Source organism: Lycorma delicatula, chromosome 9 (genome assembly GCF_047948215.1).
Source record: "Lycorma delicatula isolate Av1 chromosome 9, ASM4794821v1, whole genome shotgun sequence".
NCBI classification, from domain to species: Eukaryota; Metazoa; Arthropoda; class Insecta; order Hemiptera; family Fulgoridae; genus Lycorma; species Lycorma delicatula.
The window spans coordinates 16,947,042-16,967,059 of NC_134463.1; the positions used below are offsets into that span (position 1 = coordinate 16,947,042).

The following is a 20,018-nucleotide window of genomic DNA, read 5'->3' on the forward strand; positions in this document are numbered from 1 at the left end:
TACTAGTGAAGGAAAGAGATTTTATGAAAGCATATTGAAAACATGTTAACTTTATTAATTCAATAGCAAAATAGATATGATAAAAGTTTTTTTTTATTAAAATAATTTTAAAAGACAAAGACTGTCTCTTATAATTAAAGAGATAATGCTCTTCGGTCAATCAAAATCTATATGAAAAACTTGAATAGAAAACGGCACCAGTTTAAATTTTTGGTGTAGCTTTCAGTATAAAACAGCAACTATCAAAATAAAGGCTGTTTTAGTTTCAGTATATACTAATTTGTTTTTGGTGTCATTTGTGTGGATGATAGAACATAAAACAGTTGTATTTGTACACACTTTGTGTGTAAATGCAAAGGATGTTTGAAATTTTGTAGGTTTGATAATATTCGGTTGATTATTTTTTTTTTTTTGACTGCTTTATACCAATTGTTTTTACAATCTATATGTAATTTATTTTTTTTATAAATAGAAAATATTTTTAATCCTTTATTTTAAATTAAAGAATTAAAATACACTTAATATAATTTGCATTTAAATGGAAACTTAATTTGTATTTAAACATTAAAATTCTAGTTTTATTTTTCTTAGGTTAGAAAGTCTGTTAATGCGTATATTTATCTTTGAATATTTTTACTTACCTTCAAATTATTCATAATTCTGTAATTAATAAAAAGATAATTTAATGCTTATTGTTAATAAAATGAATTATTGTTATAAATTTTTCTGCTTCATATTAATTATTAATTCAACTTTTTAATTAAAAACATACACTGTATCTTTCTTGTTAAATGTATCATGTTCCATTCTTTTGGCACTGTTAGATTTTAACTTTTGTTTTATTTATAACTTGGCAGGTACAGGCGTTGCATCAAATAGTTAAATAATATTTTTCTCTTTTTTTTTTCTTAAACTGTTTTGTTAGACTGGTTTTGTTATAGTGTTAATGAGATTAGGTGGTGGTTTGTTTTATAAACTAAAGGATAATATTAGTATATTTCCTTCATCATATAATTTTTTATTACAGACTAAAACAGTTCAGTTTGTTCACAGGAGAAAAATGGTTTGGCCTACAGTATATGATAATATCGCAAAATGTGAAGAGGTAGGATATAAAATTTAAAAAACTCATTAAACCCCTTCTATTTTTTATTTATTCTGCTGCTTTGAAAAAGTTGTTTTGCGTATTTTGAAGTAGTTTGAATTTCTTTTGGTAATATTTTTCATCTGTTTTCCTATGAAAAGTTGCATGTGATAGTTTTTTAAACTATTTTATTGCTTTATCTTTTTTATTTTATTGGTGCAGATTATTTAATTTATTGTATATATATATATATATATATAATCTACTAATCCACCATTAAATATTATTTGAATTCTGTTCTGATAAAAAAAAAAACTCGCTTGCTTTATTTTGCACTATAAAAAAACCCAAACTTGTTTCATTTTATTGAGCTCTATTTATTTTCCTAGTATTTAAAAAAAAGTTCTTTACACTTTATATAGCAGTTGAAAGTTAGCTTTTTAGATAATCACTTTTTGTAGTAAACTTGTTTTTTTTATTCTTTTTATACATTATGTAATTAATATTACATTATCAATGAGTCATCCTGAAAGAAACTGGGGTATTTGGTGCAGTTTTAATTCATATGAAACCATTAGAGTATTGTATACCTCATTTATTAACAGTATTGAATGTGATCTTATATCAGAGGTTTATTTGATCAGGATATTGTTCATTAAGCCTATCACTGAATATCATTTAAAAGGGTGTCTTGAGTTACCAGTAAAGACAAGATAAAACTGGTTTAACTCCATATGATATGTCTATGCTGTTAAAATTTTTTATCATTGTTATCCCTATTTGCTAAAACTATCTTTTCTAGCTTAATTAAATTTTAACTTGTAACTAATTAATCAACTTTTTAATAAATAATGTGCTACTAGTTGCTTAATTTATAAATAATTTAAGCTTTATTTGTTATTAAAGAAGCTGATTGATTATTTTTTTTGTAAATATTTGTTATAGAAGTTACATGTATTTTTCATTATTTATAATTATAATATTAGTAATCTATGAAGTGTTATTTCTATGCATTTATTTTTAAGAAAATTTTTAAATTAGTTAAAATAATGAGCTGTGTTAACAGCAGTTGTTTGGGTGTTTATATATATATAAAATTGATTGCATGACTTTTAGTCTGAATTTATTTTTGTTCTGTTTTATGCTAGAATCAACAGGCTAATATTACGTAAAAGTTTCAGTTAATTTAGTTGACCTTGTCCTTGTCCTTGTTTGACCTAGTAGAAGTCTATTGATGTTTTGTAGTTATCTATCATTCTAAAACCATAAACTAATAGTATTACGCTGTATTTATAGATATTTATGTGTTATATATGTCGGTTGATAAACTGTTAAATTTTTTTTGTGGAAAAAATTGGACTTATTCATTTTTATTCATTAATTCTGCAAATTTTAGATTAATTTAATACCCTGGACAATTCTTTTTTTTAATTTTTTTTAGAAGAAAAAAGTAAATTTTTAATGATTCAAAATTTTATTTTCTTTATAGTACATTTTCTTTAGTATATTTGGCCTGAAAAAGCATAGGAGTTTAGCATTACCATAACTTTGTCATTTATTATTGATATTTTCCTACATTTAAGATTGGTACAAATTAATTTTTACTTTTGAGCAAACTTTTATGCCAATTACTACCCTTTTTATACTAGTTGTTTTTATTCAAAAATGTTTTTACTTCATGCATGGTTTGACTGTGCACCTTTTTCTATTTTGTTGTTTCAGATTTGTTTGTATTTAATCCATTATTTTGATTCTCATACTTATTTTAAGGAAAGAATATAATCTAAAAAGCTTAATTACTGATTCTCAAATAAGTGCATGTTTTTAACGTTGATGATTCTTTTTTATTTTTACAAATAATACATTTTTTTTTGTTCCATAACTGGCTCAAAAATCAAAAGATTTTAATTTATGCTCTTATTTTAAAAGTGAAGTGTAATTAGATTTTAAGAAACAAAAGAGTAGATTTTAGTTATTGTTTATAAAGTTTTGTTACCAGACTTTTTGTTACCACCGATTCTTTCTCAAAAAAGAAGCAGCTCCTTGTACCTTTCATCGCTTAAAAATTTACGTTCTCTGTAGGTTTTGTATTTACGTACTCATAAAAACAGCCATGTTTCTCCTTCAGTAGAAGCTTTCAGTATGGATCTAAGGTTACTTAAACATTCTACAGTAATTACTGATGGTTTAAGTTATTGTAACGTTTTATTCACATCTTTTCAGTAAATATTGAAAAAAATTAGTAATTGCGTGTAGTTTTAGTAAATACTGATTTAATAGTAGTAAAAGAAATACTGACCGGAAATGGATGAGTTGAATATTTACTTATCTTTATTCTCTTAAAGTTAAATATTTACTGAAAAAACTGTCAGTATAAGTAATTACTGATTTTTATTCACTTGGCCCTTTGTAATAAACAGAAGAAGTTAATCTATTATCTCTGAGATGTAGATAAAAACCGCATAGTAGCTGGCCACAAATGATTTTTTTAGGTTTTTTTGTATAGTGAGTATTTTTAAATTTTGTATTTTTAACAAATTTTTTTTGAGATGTATAGTATAATTTATTTTAATTTAATTCTATTACATCTGTATATTTGTTTATTTTTATTATATACCATTATTGATTTTTATTCAGTGAAGGTTATATTGATAGTATTGGTGCTGTGTGAAGAGCAAGCGATATTCTGTGTTCATTTGTATTATACAAACTTTTGTTTGCATATACGTTTATTATAAATTAGATTTCACACTGAAGTATTGATTTAACGTCATTTATTATTCTATTCAGTATAACTTGTTAAGCACATAATTTATGGTTGTTGTGTATCATATTATTACAAATCTAATATGACTATTATATCATTCAAAAAGTCAGGTGATTGACTCGTTTCTGAAATATTTTCCATTAAATTTATGATAATAATAAAATTTTTTAACAAGCTTCAAAAAAGGAAGAAGCTTATAATTTGACCTGGTATCTATGTACATAGTACATAAATATTATGTATATACATATATATATCTGCACATGTATCTATAATTGTTACGCTTCAGAAAACTGACTGATTTCAATGATTATTTTTATTTGGTAGAGAATTTCCTTTGATGATTCCATTTTAAGTTTTTTCTGATAAATGAGAAATTTTTTAATTTGTTGATATTTGTCTTGAATTTTGGATGGCTTCTCTTTAAGTTTGAAAAATTGGATGACAGAAAAAGAAAAATTTATGTTTTTTGGCTTTTTTTAACCCTTCACCAGCGGTGATGTTTTATGGCTGTGGACGGAAGACATTTTCAAAAAAAAAATTTTCACGCACAAACTTTTTATAAACTTAAAAACATGCCTTCATGCATAAAAAGAACATATAACATTTGTTTTTGCTGAATTCTGCCACTAATCTGGTTAAGGAACATTGCTTTTGGCTTGTTTCATTTAATTCAAACAAAATTATTGAGACAAAAATTCAGAAGTAAATGAATAAAAGTATTTATATTATTATTTTAATAAACCACATTCTATTATTCCTTGCCTAGGTGCACTACTTCTTCAAAATTACTATTGTTATTATATTACCATCAACGTTACTATTATTATTCAGTGTCTTTTACATGAAAAGAAACTCAATGTAAAACATAACCAAAATCATCACCTATAGTTTGCTAATTCACCGTTTTCATGTAAACTTTGTCTTGTGAGATAATTAAGCAATGTTCCTTAACAGATTAGTGGCAGAATTCAGCAAAAACTTATAATAACGGTAAATTAATACTGCTGTTTCTCTGGTTAATTTGCATTTATTTTTGTGTTAAAATATCTACAATCTTTATTTTGCTGATAAAACACTTTACTTTGCTCTGAACTTACTTTATTTTTAAAATTTATTTATTTTTTTATTTACATTTATCGTCTCTGCTTCATTTCATGTTCTATTTGATGTTTTTCTTGTCAATTTTATGTCGTTTCTTCATTTATTGATTTTATATTTATAGATTCAGTAATTTTATCTTGCTTCACCATAAAATTCTGGCTGTATATTTTTTACAAAACTTAATATGTTTAAAAATAAAATTTCATTATATGCTCTTGCTACATTATGGAATGTTTGAATTTTATAAAAAAATATATATAATAATTTATTAAATTAAATGATTAAAAGTGATATTAAATGATATTTATTAATTAAATGATTGATATAATTTTTTTTTGTTAAATGATTTAATAATATCTTGTTAAACGAGAGCAGTTAATAAATAGGGCTACTGTATGTTATCGTTCGTTGCTTGAATTTATTTACTTAATAAATTTCTAAAATTTAATGTATTTAGCATAATCTTAAAGAATGAGATAAGAAAAAATAAATAGAAATGAACAATTTTAATATAAGGTATTTTACATTACTAAATGATATTTTGTTATGCTAAAAATATGAAAGTTTTTGGTGAAAAATCAGTCTTAATAAAAATATAAAATAAATATTGTGTTAAAATATTATGAATTATGCAAGCAATTATTTTTCAAACATTAATATTGTTGAAAAAATGCTTTGTGTAGTATTTTGCATAACACATCTTACTTACAGAATGCAGTAAAGGTAATAGTTACGTTTCATATTTTTCATGGGAAAAATAATTATCACAATCACTCATTTATAATTTTACTATGGGTCAGAATTTATTGTATGTTTTTTTTTTTTAACAAGGCTCTAATTTTATTGCATTATCATCATGCAGCTTTAACATTGCTATTATTCCTTAAAAATACACCATTAAAATTATTTTTTATCTTATCATATTGATAATGTATAGCGAGTGAGAATAACCTATTATGAAAAAAATACTGTTAAGATTATTTCATCAGTAATAGTTACCCAAATTATTTTTATGACATTTTGGTCATTCTAGTTCTTTGTGTTGTGTTTGTTTAACGTATCTGAATTTTATTGCTACTTTATTTTAGGTACAGTATGTTTTCAGTATTCAATTCAAATATTTGTATCATCCTGGATTTCATTAGTAACAACTGTAAAGATTTTATATCATTTGTTTTTACTGTTTTCAATTTTCCCCACAATTGGTAAAATTGAGAATAAATGAAAAAATATAGCTTAAGAAATTTAATAGATATTGATGTGACTCAAGTTAGTGATTCATGTTGGAAAAGGTTAAGTAGATTTATCTTTATATTTTATTGTTTCATTTATTATTTTTTTTTTTTAGCCATTATTAATTGTAATTTCAGCATTTGCTTTTTTCCTTAATTATTTTCTTCTATATTCTTAAATTTTCTTTGCGCATGTATTATTATTCTTTCTAAAATTTATTGTAAGTATTGCTTACTTAGTTCTGTGCTGCATACTTCTTAATCAACTAGTGTTATTTATATATTTTTTTTAGTTGTTTAGTTTTAAATTAGCAGTTAGCATAGTTATTTTATATTTAGTTACTGTATGCAAACATGCAGCTACCTATCTTTAAGATGATTGATGATGGTTGCACTTGTGTTGTTTCTTAACTTCAGTGACTAATTAAGAACAAATGCTTTCAGCATTTTTCCCGTATTTTCCATTTTTCATTGTAGTGAAACAGACTTTTAACAGAAAGCACTATTTACTATTACTATATAATTAGTATTATAAAAATTAAAACTTAGGTGCTCAGATCGAGCCTTGCACTATTTATTAAGTTTAATTACTAAATAAACATTTTATTGATATTATGAAACCAGAAAAACATTTTTTTATGACAGTATTAGTATTATTATATTGTAAAGTGTTAAAAAATGTGTAGTAATGTTATAACGTCTCATCTCATTCACTTCTGCATAGTTGTTCATTAGAACAATGTGATGAATTACTTTCATCCTTTCATCACTTTTAATTTTACCTTAGCTTGCCATCAGCTGCTGTTATTCGCTTGTAATAAATTCTAACAACATGAAGTTAAATTGTATCCAGTATTTTTTTTTTTACTCGGGTGTTCTTACATGGGAAACCGTTGGTTAAATCTATTTGGCTATTTTAATTTTACCTTCAAGCCCAGGACATTGTACTAAGAGATAATTTTCTAGGTGTTGCAGAACTATTTGATCATAAACAGATGCAGTTTACTGCATTATCTAGATTGTAATTGGCTGTATTTCATAATTTCCTCATATTTTCTTGTAAATCATTAAGATTGTTTATCATAGTGTTTATGTTTATAATTGGCATACATGTTTATGTTTATTATATACAGTTTTTTTTTACATCATTAAATACTAAACATATGATCGTAATCTTTAAAGTGTCAGCACATTTTAGTTATCCATAGGTTTCATAGTTTTCTCCTTTTTTTTTAGTAAAAAGGTTTAATAATTTCCAAAGATTCCTCAAAGGGTGTAGCACACAAGCTTATTATCAGTAAACATTCAGTAAAAGTCTTTTCAAGCTTATCATATGTGTTGAGAAAGACCTAACCATTGAGCCTGAAAGTTTAAGCAGAAAAATAAAAATAATATATTATGTACCCAATTAAGGAACTCATCACCTTTTCTGTGTAGCGCATTTATTTGGATTTTTTTATGATGTTCCATTAAGATGGATAATTCTGTTATTTCTAAACCTTTTACACCATTTTCAGACTTTTCTTTCATTCATTACATTATCACCGTACACAGCAACCAACTGCCTATGAATTTCAGCCAGCCTAATGTTTTGATTGTTTAAAAAAATTTATGACTTCACATATTCCACAATTGGCAGCAACATCAATTTTTCGCCAACCTCAAGGAGAGATATCCCTTATATAAACACAAGAATGAATGTACAATGATACTAAATAACCAGACATATTTAAATTCAGTATGTTTTTAAACCACTTTCAGATAGCATTAATTAAAACTAAATAAAATTATTTAAATGGTTATATTAAATAATGTTTGTAGCAGAAGCTTTATAAGATGTGATGAAGGTATCATCCAGAGTTAGCTAATTTAGTGTTGTAGAAGAAAGTTTAATGGAGTAAAAACTGTGAGTTATTGTTAGAATATTTGAATATTTTAAAATGAAGAATTAAAAGATGTGGTATTTAGCAAATATGAAAATTACTCCAAAATTGATGTATGATTTGGTTGATAGGAAAAAATATATTGTGTCTAAAATACCTGATGTGCGTTTTCGAATGCATCACCTATGTTCTGTGATACCAGTTTTTGCAGATCAAAAAACTCAAATGCCAAGGTACCCATCCAGTTAAATGACCATCACTTTAGCTCCTCATTGGTCCTAAAGTGTTTGTTAGCCAGCTTGTCCTTCAACATGAACACACAGTAATTAACTTTGTACAATTCCTAGCTGACAGCGTAATTTAAATAAAGTAACTTCCACTTTAACTGCCCACGTCAAGCTTTTGTGCAACTTTTAAAGTTGGTTTGTCATTTTCTTAGAATAACAACATCTAAGTTAGTATCCTGTATCATTTGTTTTGGATTAATTTCTAAATCTTTAGTATTTTACAGTATGCTGTTAATGTTTTAATTCCACGTTCTGGGTATTTTACTAAAACCAATTCTGTAATGCTGAGGTCTTTGTTTTTTGGTTAGATAGAATTTGCTTGAATTTTTGCTTGGCTGTCCATTTTAGGATTTCTGATATCAGTTTGTAACATCACTCACAGTCGTAATATTATTATTACCTTAAATATAACAAAATTGTTGACGATTTCAGTGATGCTATGTCCTTTACTTGTAAAAAACTAATGTGTCAGATAGTTTGCAGGAATGAACATGATAGGTTTGTGTTTATAAATTGCTGCTTACCAGCAATGAATAGACTGGATGGCTGATGGCCGTGTAAGAAATTATATGGTCATGGTAGCTGAACTGTAGTTTATATTCAACAGCCAGTCACAAATAAGCTTTGGAATAACCCTCAATTTCATTGCAGAAAAGAAGGTGATGAAAAAGTACATCGAATCTGTCAAATGACTTAATCAAAAGAAAATAATTTTTTTAAATACCATAAATATATTTCTAGTTTAATGTTTACTGTTAAATATGTTAATTTCTGTTGTAGAGCACTTGCATAACTTTTCCCCCTTTTTTTAACAGGTAGTACCCAAGATGTTACCACGTTCAGCTGAAGCGGGGAATCATCTGGAGCATATGTGTACTTTAGATAATACACCATGTACATTCTACAGATTGTCTGGAATAATTTGTACTATTGGTAAGTATCCATTATGTTGATGCTAATAAAAAATAATATTGATTCATTCCTTACATATTTGTATAAATAAACAATAAACATTTATTGGTACTGTTGAAAATTAAATTCAGTTTAAAAAAAATAAATAACATAAATTTATTGATAAATTGCAACTTTACACTACTTTGTTGGCTATTCCTATACACTCTCATCGCTATCATATATATATATATATATATATATTATATGATATTGTTTACCAATTTTATTAAATACTGTAGATTAAATTCTGAGATTCTTGAAAATCATTGAAATTGAATTTTTTTAAACAAAAAATTATACTTGCTACTGATCCTGACATTATTGTTTTATTAATAAATATCATCATATATGAATTTATACATATTTTCAAATGCATTCCTGTTAAAAGTATTTTAAATTGTTAAGTTTATTAAGTTGTATTTAAGTCAAGAAGAAGAAGAAGAAGAAGAAGCAGTGAAGATGATATCTTCATAATCATTGCCCAGCAAAAACTACTGAAGATAAATTGACGAAAATTGTATGACATGTTTTTTAGTAAATGCACACTAAAAAGGAATTTTTTGAAATTCCAAGTTTTAGAAGTTAACTTGATTTTTTGGTGTGTGTAATCTTCATGTGAATATCTAAAAACTAATTTCTAAATTTTTTTAAATTTAAAGGATTAAAAGTAAGGATTAAAATGAATTTTATAATAATATATAAATAAATTATATATCTATAAATTATATGACTGGAATTTTTGTATAGAAAATACTCATTTTTTACATGAAAATTATAAATATTTTATTCAAAATATTGTCTATCGCTAGCTATACATTTTCCCCATCTCTCTTGACAGTTTATGAATGCCACGCCAAAAAAACTGTTGCTCTTTTGAGGCATACTAGTCATCGAGCCATTTTTGTAAATTTTCATAAGAATTGAAGCGCTGTGCTGCTCAGCAAATGCGTGTCCCAAGCTGCATGTGAAAGTATTTCCCAACTGAACACTTCAATCGTTTCCTTGACCGGATTTGCTGTGTGTGATGGTGCATTATCATGAAGCAAAATCCCTTTGTGTTGCCTTTTTTTATATTCTGGTTGTTTTTCACTTAATGCTTGATTCAAACTGATCATTTGTTGTGATAGCATTCAGAATTAATGGTTTTGTCAGGTTTTAGCAGCGCATAATAGATCACACCCTTCTGATCCCACCAAACACAGAGCATTTGATCTTGAAATTGATGTCGATAGTTCGCCTGGAGTTATCCATGATCTTTTACGCTTAGGATTCTCAAAATATATCCACTTTTTATCATCTGTCACAATTCGATGGAGAAATGACTTTCTTTTGTACCTGGCGAGCAGCATTTTGCAAGTGGTTTTTCAGTTTTCTTGCTGTCTTTCATTCAGTTCATGTGGAACCCATCTTCTGGATCTTTCCCATGGCTTTCAAACGTATGGAGACAGCTTCTTGTGTTACATTTAATTGATCCGTGAGTTGTTATTGCGTTTGAGCGTTATGCTCATCCAACAATGCTTGCAATTCGCTGTCTTCAAACTTTATTGGTGGTCTTCGATGTTCTTCGTTTCTCATGTAAAAATCGCAACTTATGAAATTTTTTTAGCCACTCAAAGCAAGCACTTTGATTTACCAAGAGCATGCTTACCGTAAACTTTGACAAGCATTCAATGCGATTCTGCAGCAGTTTTCTTTAAATGGTAACAGAAAATCAATGCTGTCTGCAAATCGTAGTTTGTAAGTATAAAACTCGAAATGTTCAGTGCTAATTAAAACTATTGTACAAAAAAAAAATTATTCAAACTGTGTATGTTGTCCCTGCCTTTCAAAGAATTACCAAAAATGAAATTTCACTATTTTTCATGTTCAAAGAAAGAAGAGAGATAGGTAAATAAACCACTGGACCAATCTTTTACAGTTAGAAAATATGAATAAATTGCTTTTTGTTTCATTCTTCCAGAAACAGTAGTTATTTAGTTATGATTTTTTCCGTAAACCCTTACAATCTAAATATAGGTGTGTGCACCATAACAAAAATGGCTGCCCACAGGTAAACTGCTTAAATAAAAAATTTAAAAAAAATAGTTTTAAGTCCTACATGTCTCAATTTTTTTTTATAATTGGACATGCAAGCACCATTGGGTCAGTTCAAATGGATTGACCCGTGTAAATTTTCAAACATATACTTTCAAAAATGTTTTCCTGACATTTAAATTAGTTTTTGATGTAAACAAATTATATTTCTGACTGAAGGCTCGTTTTGCCTGTGCTATTTGGCATTTTAATATCGCTCCTGCTTCGTCCATCTTTAGTAATTCTGCTTCCTAAATAACAAAATTCTTCTACCTCCGTAATCTTTTTTCTTTTAGTTTTTACATTCAGTGGTCCATCTTCATTTTTTTGTACTATATTTCATTACTTTTGTTTTGTTCTTAGTTTATTTTCATCCAGTAGTTCTTGTGTAGGACTTCATCCGTGCCATTAATTGTTTCTTCTAAGCTTTTTTACTCTTGGCTAGAATTAAAGGTACTGTGATTTGCTGATCTTTTCACCCTGTACTGTTACTTGGGATCTAAATTGTTTGTAACATCATTAACTGATAGTTCTGTGTAACGGTTAAAAAGTAATTGGGATAGGGAAAATCCTTCTCAGACTCCCTTTTTTATTACGGCTTCTTTCTTATTTCTTTGATTATTACTCTTGTTATTTGGTTCCTGTAAATGTTAGCAATTGTTCTTATATCTCCTTATTTGAACCCTAATTTTTTTAAAATTCTGAATGTTTTATTCCAGTCTACGTTATCGAATACCTTTTCTAGGTCTATAAATGCCAAGTATGTTGGTTTGTTTTTCTTTAATCTTCCTTTTACTATTAATCTGAGTGCTAAAATTGCTTCCCTTGCCCCTGTAAAAAATCTTAACTAAAGATTTTTTATGCATGACTAGTTAAGCTAATTGTGTATTCACATTTATCTGCTCCTGCTTTCTTTGTTATCATGACTATAACACTTTTTGATATAAATCGCTTTCTCACCTGCACTGCGCAGTAATTCTGCAGGTATTCCATCTATTCCTGGAGCCTTTCTGCCATTCAAAACTTTTAATGCTCTCTTAAATTCAGATCTCAATATTGTTTTTCCTCTTTCATCCTCCTCAACTTCCTTTTCTAATTCTATAACACCATTTTCTAATTCGTTTCCTCTGTATAACTCTTCAGTATATCCCACCCATGTATTGACCTTTCCTTTCATATTATAAATCGGTGTACCATCTTTGTTTAACACATTATTAGATTTTAATTTATGTACCACAAAATTTTCCTTAACTTTCCTGCATCCTCTGTCTATTTTACCATTGTTCATTTCTCTTTCGACTTCTGAACACTTTTCTTTAATCCACTCTTTTGCTAGTTTGTACTTCCTTTTTATAGTATTTCTTAATTGTTGTCAGTTCCTTTTACTTTCTTCATCACTAGCATTCTTACATTTTCTACATTCATCCATCAGCTGCAATATATCCTCTGACATCCAAGGTTTTCTACCAGTTCTCTTTGTTCCGCCTAGGTTCGCTTCTGCTGATTTAAGAATTTCCTTTTTAACATTCTCCCATTCTTTTTCTATATTTTCTACCTTATCTTTTTTTTACTCTTGCGATGTCCTCCTCAAAAATCTTCTTTAGCTTCTCTTCCTCAAGCTTCTCTAAATTCCACCGATTCATCTGACACCTTTTCTTTAGGTTTAAACCCCAATCTACATTTCATTATCACTAAATTATGGTTGCTATCAATGTCTGCTGCAGGGTAAGCTTTGCAGTCGACGAGTTGATTTCTAAATCTTTGGTTAACCATGATATAATCTATCTGATAGCTTGCAGTTTCACCTGGCCTTTTTCATATGTATATTCTTCATTATGATTTTTAAACTGGGTGTTGGCAATTACTAAATTATACTTCGTGCAAAACTATAAGTCGGCCCCCTTTTTCCCCAGTCCATGTTCACCCACAATATTTTCTTCCTTACTTTTTCCAATGCTTGCATTCCATTCTCCAACTATTATTAAATTCTCATCCCCTTTTATGTGTTTAATTGCTTCATCAATTTCTTCGTATGCACACACTACATATCATCATCATGGGCACTTGCAGGCATATAGACTTTAACAATTGTTGTCGGCTTAGGTTTGATTTAATCATTATTACAATGATTCTGTTGCTATGCATTTTGAAATACTCTACTTCCTTCCCTATCTTCTTGTTCATTACAAAACCTACTCCTGCCGCCCCTTTATGTAAAGTTGTGTTAATTATTCTAAAATCACCTGACCAAAAGTCATTTTCCTCTTCCCACCGAACCTCACTAATTCCTACTACATCTATATTTAAACTATTTATACCTACGGAATATTTTACCAAGGGAGATGCCTCCATCTTTGTTATATGAAAATACAGAGAGTTAAATTTTCTTGGAAAAAAAGCAGCTGTAGTTTTCCATTTCTTTCAGCTGCGCAGTACTCAGAAGATTGAGTGATGTTGATATGGCTGTTTAAGTCCTCCTGACCTACGCCCTTAACAACTACTGAAAGAGCTGTTGCTCTAGTCTGGCTCTCAACAGGTACTGCTCTGATATGGTTGCATCTTCGGTCCAGCTACTCTGAATCACTGAGCCCTCAAGCCCCCTCACCATTGGCTAGGTCTCATGATTCATAGAGGGACCCATATATATATATTGTACTATATTATACATATAATAATATATATTACACAATTAAACACAAAGTTTTTTTTTTACAATTTGGTTTCAACATGTTGCGTTAATAAAAAATTAGAGGCAACATAAAAAATGGACAGAAAAAATATTAACAATTATCATTGTAATAATCCGAGAGTAAATCTTGTGTGTTGTATGGGCTAATGTATCAGTTTTATATTGCAGCATGAACTATCCCCATGTGTTGGTGTCCATTTTCTCATTGTTTCATCATGAACAAAGACATGGATTTTACTATCAGAGACAAGTAGAGAGAATTTCTGAAATAAATATTTTATATTATGAAATTTAAATGCAATCACTTGAAGACATATGGAAATATACTTATATGTTCACTATTCAATACTGAATGAATATTAAATTCAGGTGTTAGTTTATATAATTAATAATTGTTATAAAAAATAAAAGAAAAGAATATTAATTGCAATAACTAAACATAAAATACTGTGTACATGTAGTAATTAAAGTAATGATTACAAAGTATCTGGTAAACAGCAATTAATATAAACTTAACATAGAATTTAGATGTGGAGATGCAATAAATCAGAAATAATTGTGCCTCAAAAAGTGGCATTTGATAAAATGTATCAATAAATTCTTTTAATACTTAACATCAAATATCATATAATTTTTCCACTGATAACTTTATAATAAAAAAAATCTTATATATGTTGAAATAATGTTTACGTATATTCAAACAGCATGTAATAAAAGAATTAAAAAAAAAAAAATGTCTATATTAAAACTAATATGATTTTTGTCCTTTAAATTATGCTACTTTAGTATTCATTTATTTATGATTGGAATGTTCAAAGCAAGGAGTTAAATTCCTTGATGATTGTTGATGAAAAAATATTTTTATTAAATAATTTACCTTTTAATGTACAAGAAGATTGGATCTTGAGACAGTAATATCAAAATGAGATAAAACCATGGTGTTTTGTTGTTGTACTGGTGGGGTAAATATTTTGTTTAAATTTAAACTACATAGATTTATTATAATTATTATAATGTCTATTTTAAATTTCAGGACCGGCATCAGTAGATGTTGGTAAGCTTGAACAGATGATAGATACTGGAATGAATATTGCCCGTATGAATTTCTCTCATGGATCACATGAATATCATGCTAATACTGTTAAGAATGTTCGTGAAGCTGCTGCTAATTATGGTAAAAAAGTTGGTCTTCATGTTCCAGTCGCTATCGCCTTAGATACAAAAGGACCTGAAATAAGAACTGGCTTATTAGAAGGGGTTAGTATAGGAAAATACTTAACCATCAACAGTCTCTTGAAATTTTTACCATATAGGTAGAATGCAAATTAATCCAAGCACAGGGGATTTTTTGTTTATTTCTATGTTGTGGCTATACTGCTTGATGACGCTCATTCTTTAAGTTGTCAGAGTGATGTGAGGTAGTTGATGTTTGGTTATTTTGCAATTTCAGTTTTTATTAGAAAATTATATTTTTGTTCTGTGTCTATATATTTGTATAATAATTGATATAACTTCAAGGAAGCATTCAAAAATTGTTTCTCTTTCTGAGCATACCAGTATGACACAACAACCAATAGCTTCTGAGTGTTGTGTTGGAGTAGGAACAGTGAATGCTGTTTTAAAATAATTTAAAGAGACTGATCCTTTTTCACCTAAAAGGAAAGGCAAATGCAGCCATAAAACAAAAATTATCTTCTGTGGACTTAAATCAAGAATTAGCACCCAGTGAACAGATTTACACATGACAACTGTTAGATGCTGATTTCTTGCAGCTGGATGGAAAGCTCATCGGCCAGGTAAAAAGCAGCTTTTAACACCAGCAATGTGTAAAAAATGGCACTTATTGGCCAAAGCACATGCTAACTGGACCAAAGAAGGCTGGAAAAATGTTGTTTTCTGATGAGTCACATTTTTAAGTTCAAGGGCAAGAGTTCCAAATATTAGAAAAGCATCAAATAACAATACAAGGGTTCATTTCAATCAATTAAACATTGCCAGAAAAAAGTGTTGATTTCTTCACATTTGAAGGCCCTTGTTCATTAATTCCAGTAGATGTAGGTGATTGAAATATTAAAATTCTGAAAGAAAGAGTTGTGATACAAATTCAAAACAAAATCTTACAAGACAACAGAGTATTCCAAGAAAATTTGGCATCGTGCCTACTGCCAAAAAAATTGACAGATTTTCAAAGAACAAAACATTGAAGTGCTCCTGTGGCCAGACAACTCCCCAGATGTAAACCCAATTGAAAATCTTTGGGCAGTAGTCAAAAACCAACTCAAAAATGAATTGTACCACAAAAATTGACTGCATTAAGGCAAAATATCAGTATGGTTTTATGATGAAGAGATAAAAAAGCATGCATTATACTTGTTGAATTGATACCAAATCGTACACCTGAAGTGATTTAAGAATAAAGGAAGACGTATTAATTATACTAGTTATTCACAAATTGAAAAGGTATGATTTTTTCTAAAGTTATGTTTTATTTAATAAAATCTGTGTTTGGATTAATTTGCACGCTACTGTTTATATAACTATGTTTAATAACTAGTAATTATTAAAATAGTTTAGGGCAAAAAAAGGTTTATAAATTAAATGGCTCAATAATAAGTATATTTCATTTTAATGATTCATTAATTCAGGATTGTGTTGACAAGATAAATCACTATTTAGAATCAGACAATTAGAAATCATTATTATTTGTATATCATTCTAGTGATATCTGACTCATGCCTTTACAATTGCTTTGCACAGATTTTCTTATGGGTAAGTTTTTTAGCATGTGAAAAAGCCAAGTTTGTCTTGGATTGAACTTAGAATATTCCAGATTAAAACAAGAGGCAATATTATCATGTCTTCCATAAAGATCTAAATATATGTGTATGTATAAATAAAATGCATTAATATACATCATTACTACAAGGTTCAGCGAGAAAGTAAGTTCTGATGTATATAAAATTAATATCTTACAAAGCAGTTTTATTGCTATTTAAAATATACACCTTGCATTGCTTGTATATGTAGTTTCCACCATACACACTATATACACATTTACACACCACCATATACACATCCACTACATACACATAGCGAGGCATCAGGTACAAGTAAAAAGGCCCTTTAAAATAAAAAGTGTGCAATCTGTGGTTCAAAGTGTATGTTAATGACTTGTTTGACATTATGACTGGAACTGCTGGCTACCAAAAGAAGTTGGTTGCTACAACAGATAAATATTGCTTGATACGAAGTCTGGGAATTGCTCCAGGGGTTGTAATCATTTGGATAAAAATCTACATTGCTTATTCTAGATTGCATGATAGTTATTTAAAGCATTTCACAATAGACTCTTAAACTGATTATGGGGCATTGATGCAAGAAGTCCATAAGCAGAACTCCTCTTGTCTAAAAAAAAAATTACACACAAAACCTGAGTAGAAAGCATTTGCTTGAATTTCATAAATATAGACAATGATGAAGTGGCCTTTGATAAGAGAGCAATCTCTCTATTATGTCAAAGAGTTTTAATATACTGCCCTGCTATTTTATTTTGTGTTCTGTAAACTTGTTCATTTTCAGCATGGACACTTTTTTTAGGTTTTAGATACAGTTTCATGAAGAAGTAAACACGAGATTTCTGGAAAATGTAAAGAGAATGATGTCATGATAAATCATTTGTTCTCTCCAATCTTCTATTTAGTTGCACATACCAAATTAATGTTCTACTAAAAACTTTTGCGTGCTCCATTCACCATTTTGCATGTTTTTTTTTATATCAATTAAAAAATTGCACCCTTGTCCCTTTATGATATTTAATTACTGATTGCATGTTCTCCATTAATATCACAAACTTGGTTGTGAATTACAGCCAGTTCAGTATTTCTCATACTCAAGAAATGGATCACAGACTGAATTATACATGCAGCAAGAGTTTTCACTTTAAGGTTTAGACCATTATAAAAACACATTAAAAATCTTATCCGTAAATGTATTGAATGGTGAATGGTAAGATTTGCCAATGAATTTTCAAACTTAGCTGACATACACAATTGCAGCTCCAGCACTACTTAAGAATAGAACTTACTTCTGAATGTTTATTGGTAAAAACCACTATTTCTTTTGTAGTTTTAGTATTGTTTAATATAATACTAATGTTCATTAACATAAAGGACAATGTATTTACATAAATATGCATACTTTTCAGTAAAACCTCTTGTGAATGATTCGTTGATTTGTGCAAAGTACAACCATTTTGAGGGATTGTCACTTATTGTTCTCTAACTTGTAATAAATGGAAAAATTAATTACTTAAACATCTTTAGCTTAATTTTGCTATAAGTAAAATCAGAAAATATATTAAATTTTAGGTTCATTGAATTTTACTGAGGAATATTATTTGTCAGTTCAAAATATAACAGTTACAAAAATCATCAAAGGGGGTAGTGTTAATATGCTGGTAATCAACATAATTTTGTTGCAAGTGTGAAAACAACCTGTATATTATGTCAGTAACAATTTAATTAACTTATTTTACCTGTTCTTTTTCACTTATTTAGCAATGCAGGGCTTTGATCTATTATCTCTGGTGCTAATTTCTTATATGAACATAGTATTTTATTACAATTTGTTTTTATTTTAGGGTGGCTCTGCTGAAGTAGAATTGAAGAAAGGCGAGACTATACGTTTAACAACAGATAAGGCTACTGCTGAGAAATGTACTGATAAGGAGTTGTATGTAGACTATGACAATATCACCAAAGTTGTCAAACCGGGTAACAGGGTATATATTGATGATGGACTTATTTCTTTAATTGTTAAGCAAGTTGGTGCCAATAATTTATTATGTACTGTTGAAAATGGAGGTGCGCTCGGAAGCAAGAAAGGTGTTAATCTTCCTAATGTTCCTGTTGATCTTCCTGCTGTGTCTGAAAAAGATAAATCTGATCTCCGATTTGGAGTTGAACAGGGTGTTGATATGGTATTTGCTTCCTTCATTAGAACTGCTTCAGCCATTACAGAAATTCGTAATATTCTAGGTAAGAATTTATTCTTTTTTAGCTGTAGGTACAGTACAACTTATCAGAGTTAGGGATTAAATTTATTTTAGAAAGTGCTGGTAGAAAGTAAATATACAATATACTTGTATATATAATATACAAGTTTTTCAAAGAAAATTACTTGCACAGATTTTACACTTTCAAGGGCAGGTTGAAAAATTCGGGCCTGGTTAAGAAAAAACTTTTCTGGGTACATTGATTTATTTTTTCAACATAATCTTCATTAAGGTCTAAATACTTAGCCCACTCCTTAAGAGCACTTATGCCAGTTCATCAATTTATCCAACTCATTAAAATACCATCTATAGCGGCAGTAAATTCATTATTGGTCAAAAATCTCTTTCCTCCAAGCCATTTTTTTATGTTAGGAAACAAGTGATAGTCGCAGGGAGCCAGATCAGGTGAATATGGGAGGTTTAGAGTAATTTGAACTGTAATTCATTGATTGTTGGCATTGCAATGATTGACGAGTGAGCTGGAGTATTGTGTTGATGGAAAATAACTTTTTTTTTTGCCAAATGCAGCCGCTTTTCCTTAATTTCACTTGAGAAATTTCATCATGTGAAATTGAGCTAACATTATGATCCAAGATGTTCCCTTTAAATTTTTTAATAGCAAATATGATGCATGCACTGTAGAGCCAAGGATTCTCATGTAGCAGGTGGTTGCTCCTATGCCAACATTTTCCTTCAATTAATTTGAATAGCTCTTCAGAAACACTTTTTCTAGATCTAATAAGATTTGATGGCATTAACTGTTGATACGGCTCTAAAGACAACCTGAAAATTGTTTTTTTTGTTCTAAAAAATAAAGGCCATATCTTTTGGCTGAAACCAATATTTAGAATTAAGTTTTGGGGAAGCTTTGATGTGTCAACTGTTGCCTTAA

At 28.6% G+C, this 20,018-nt stretch overlaps 1 protein-coding gene across 6 annotated transcripts in view; it reads left to right on the forward strand.

The window, feature by feature from the left end:
• LOC142329925 (pyruvate kinase-like) overlaps window positions 1–20,018 on the forward strand; it is a 61,232-nt gene that overhangs the window by 14,430 nt on the left and 26,784 nt on the right. For 4 of the 6 annotated variants that reach the window (XM_075374877.1, XM_075374880.1, XM_075374881.1 and 1 more), the window contains exons 2-4: window positions 9,173–9,290; window positions 15,107–15,330; window positions 18,713–19,109. In XM_075374877.1, coding sequence (XP_075230992.1) covers window positions 9,173–9,290; window positions 15,107–15,330; window positions 18,713–19,109 — 739 coding nt within the window. Of the gene's footprint in view, window positions 1–1,053; window positions 1,106–9,172; window positions 9,291–15,106; window positions 15,331–18,712; window positions 19,110–20,018 lie in introns of all 6 variants that reach the window. The other 2 variants (XM_075374878.1, XM_075374876.1) reach the window with 1 other exon arrangement.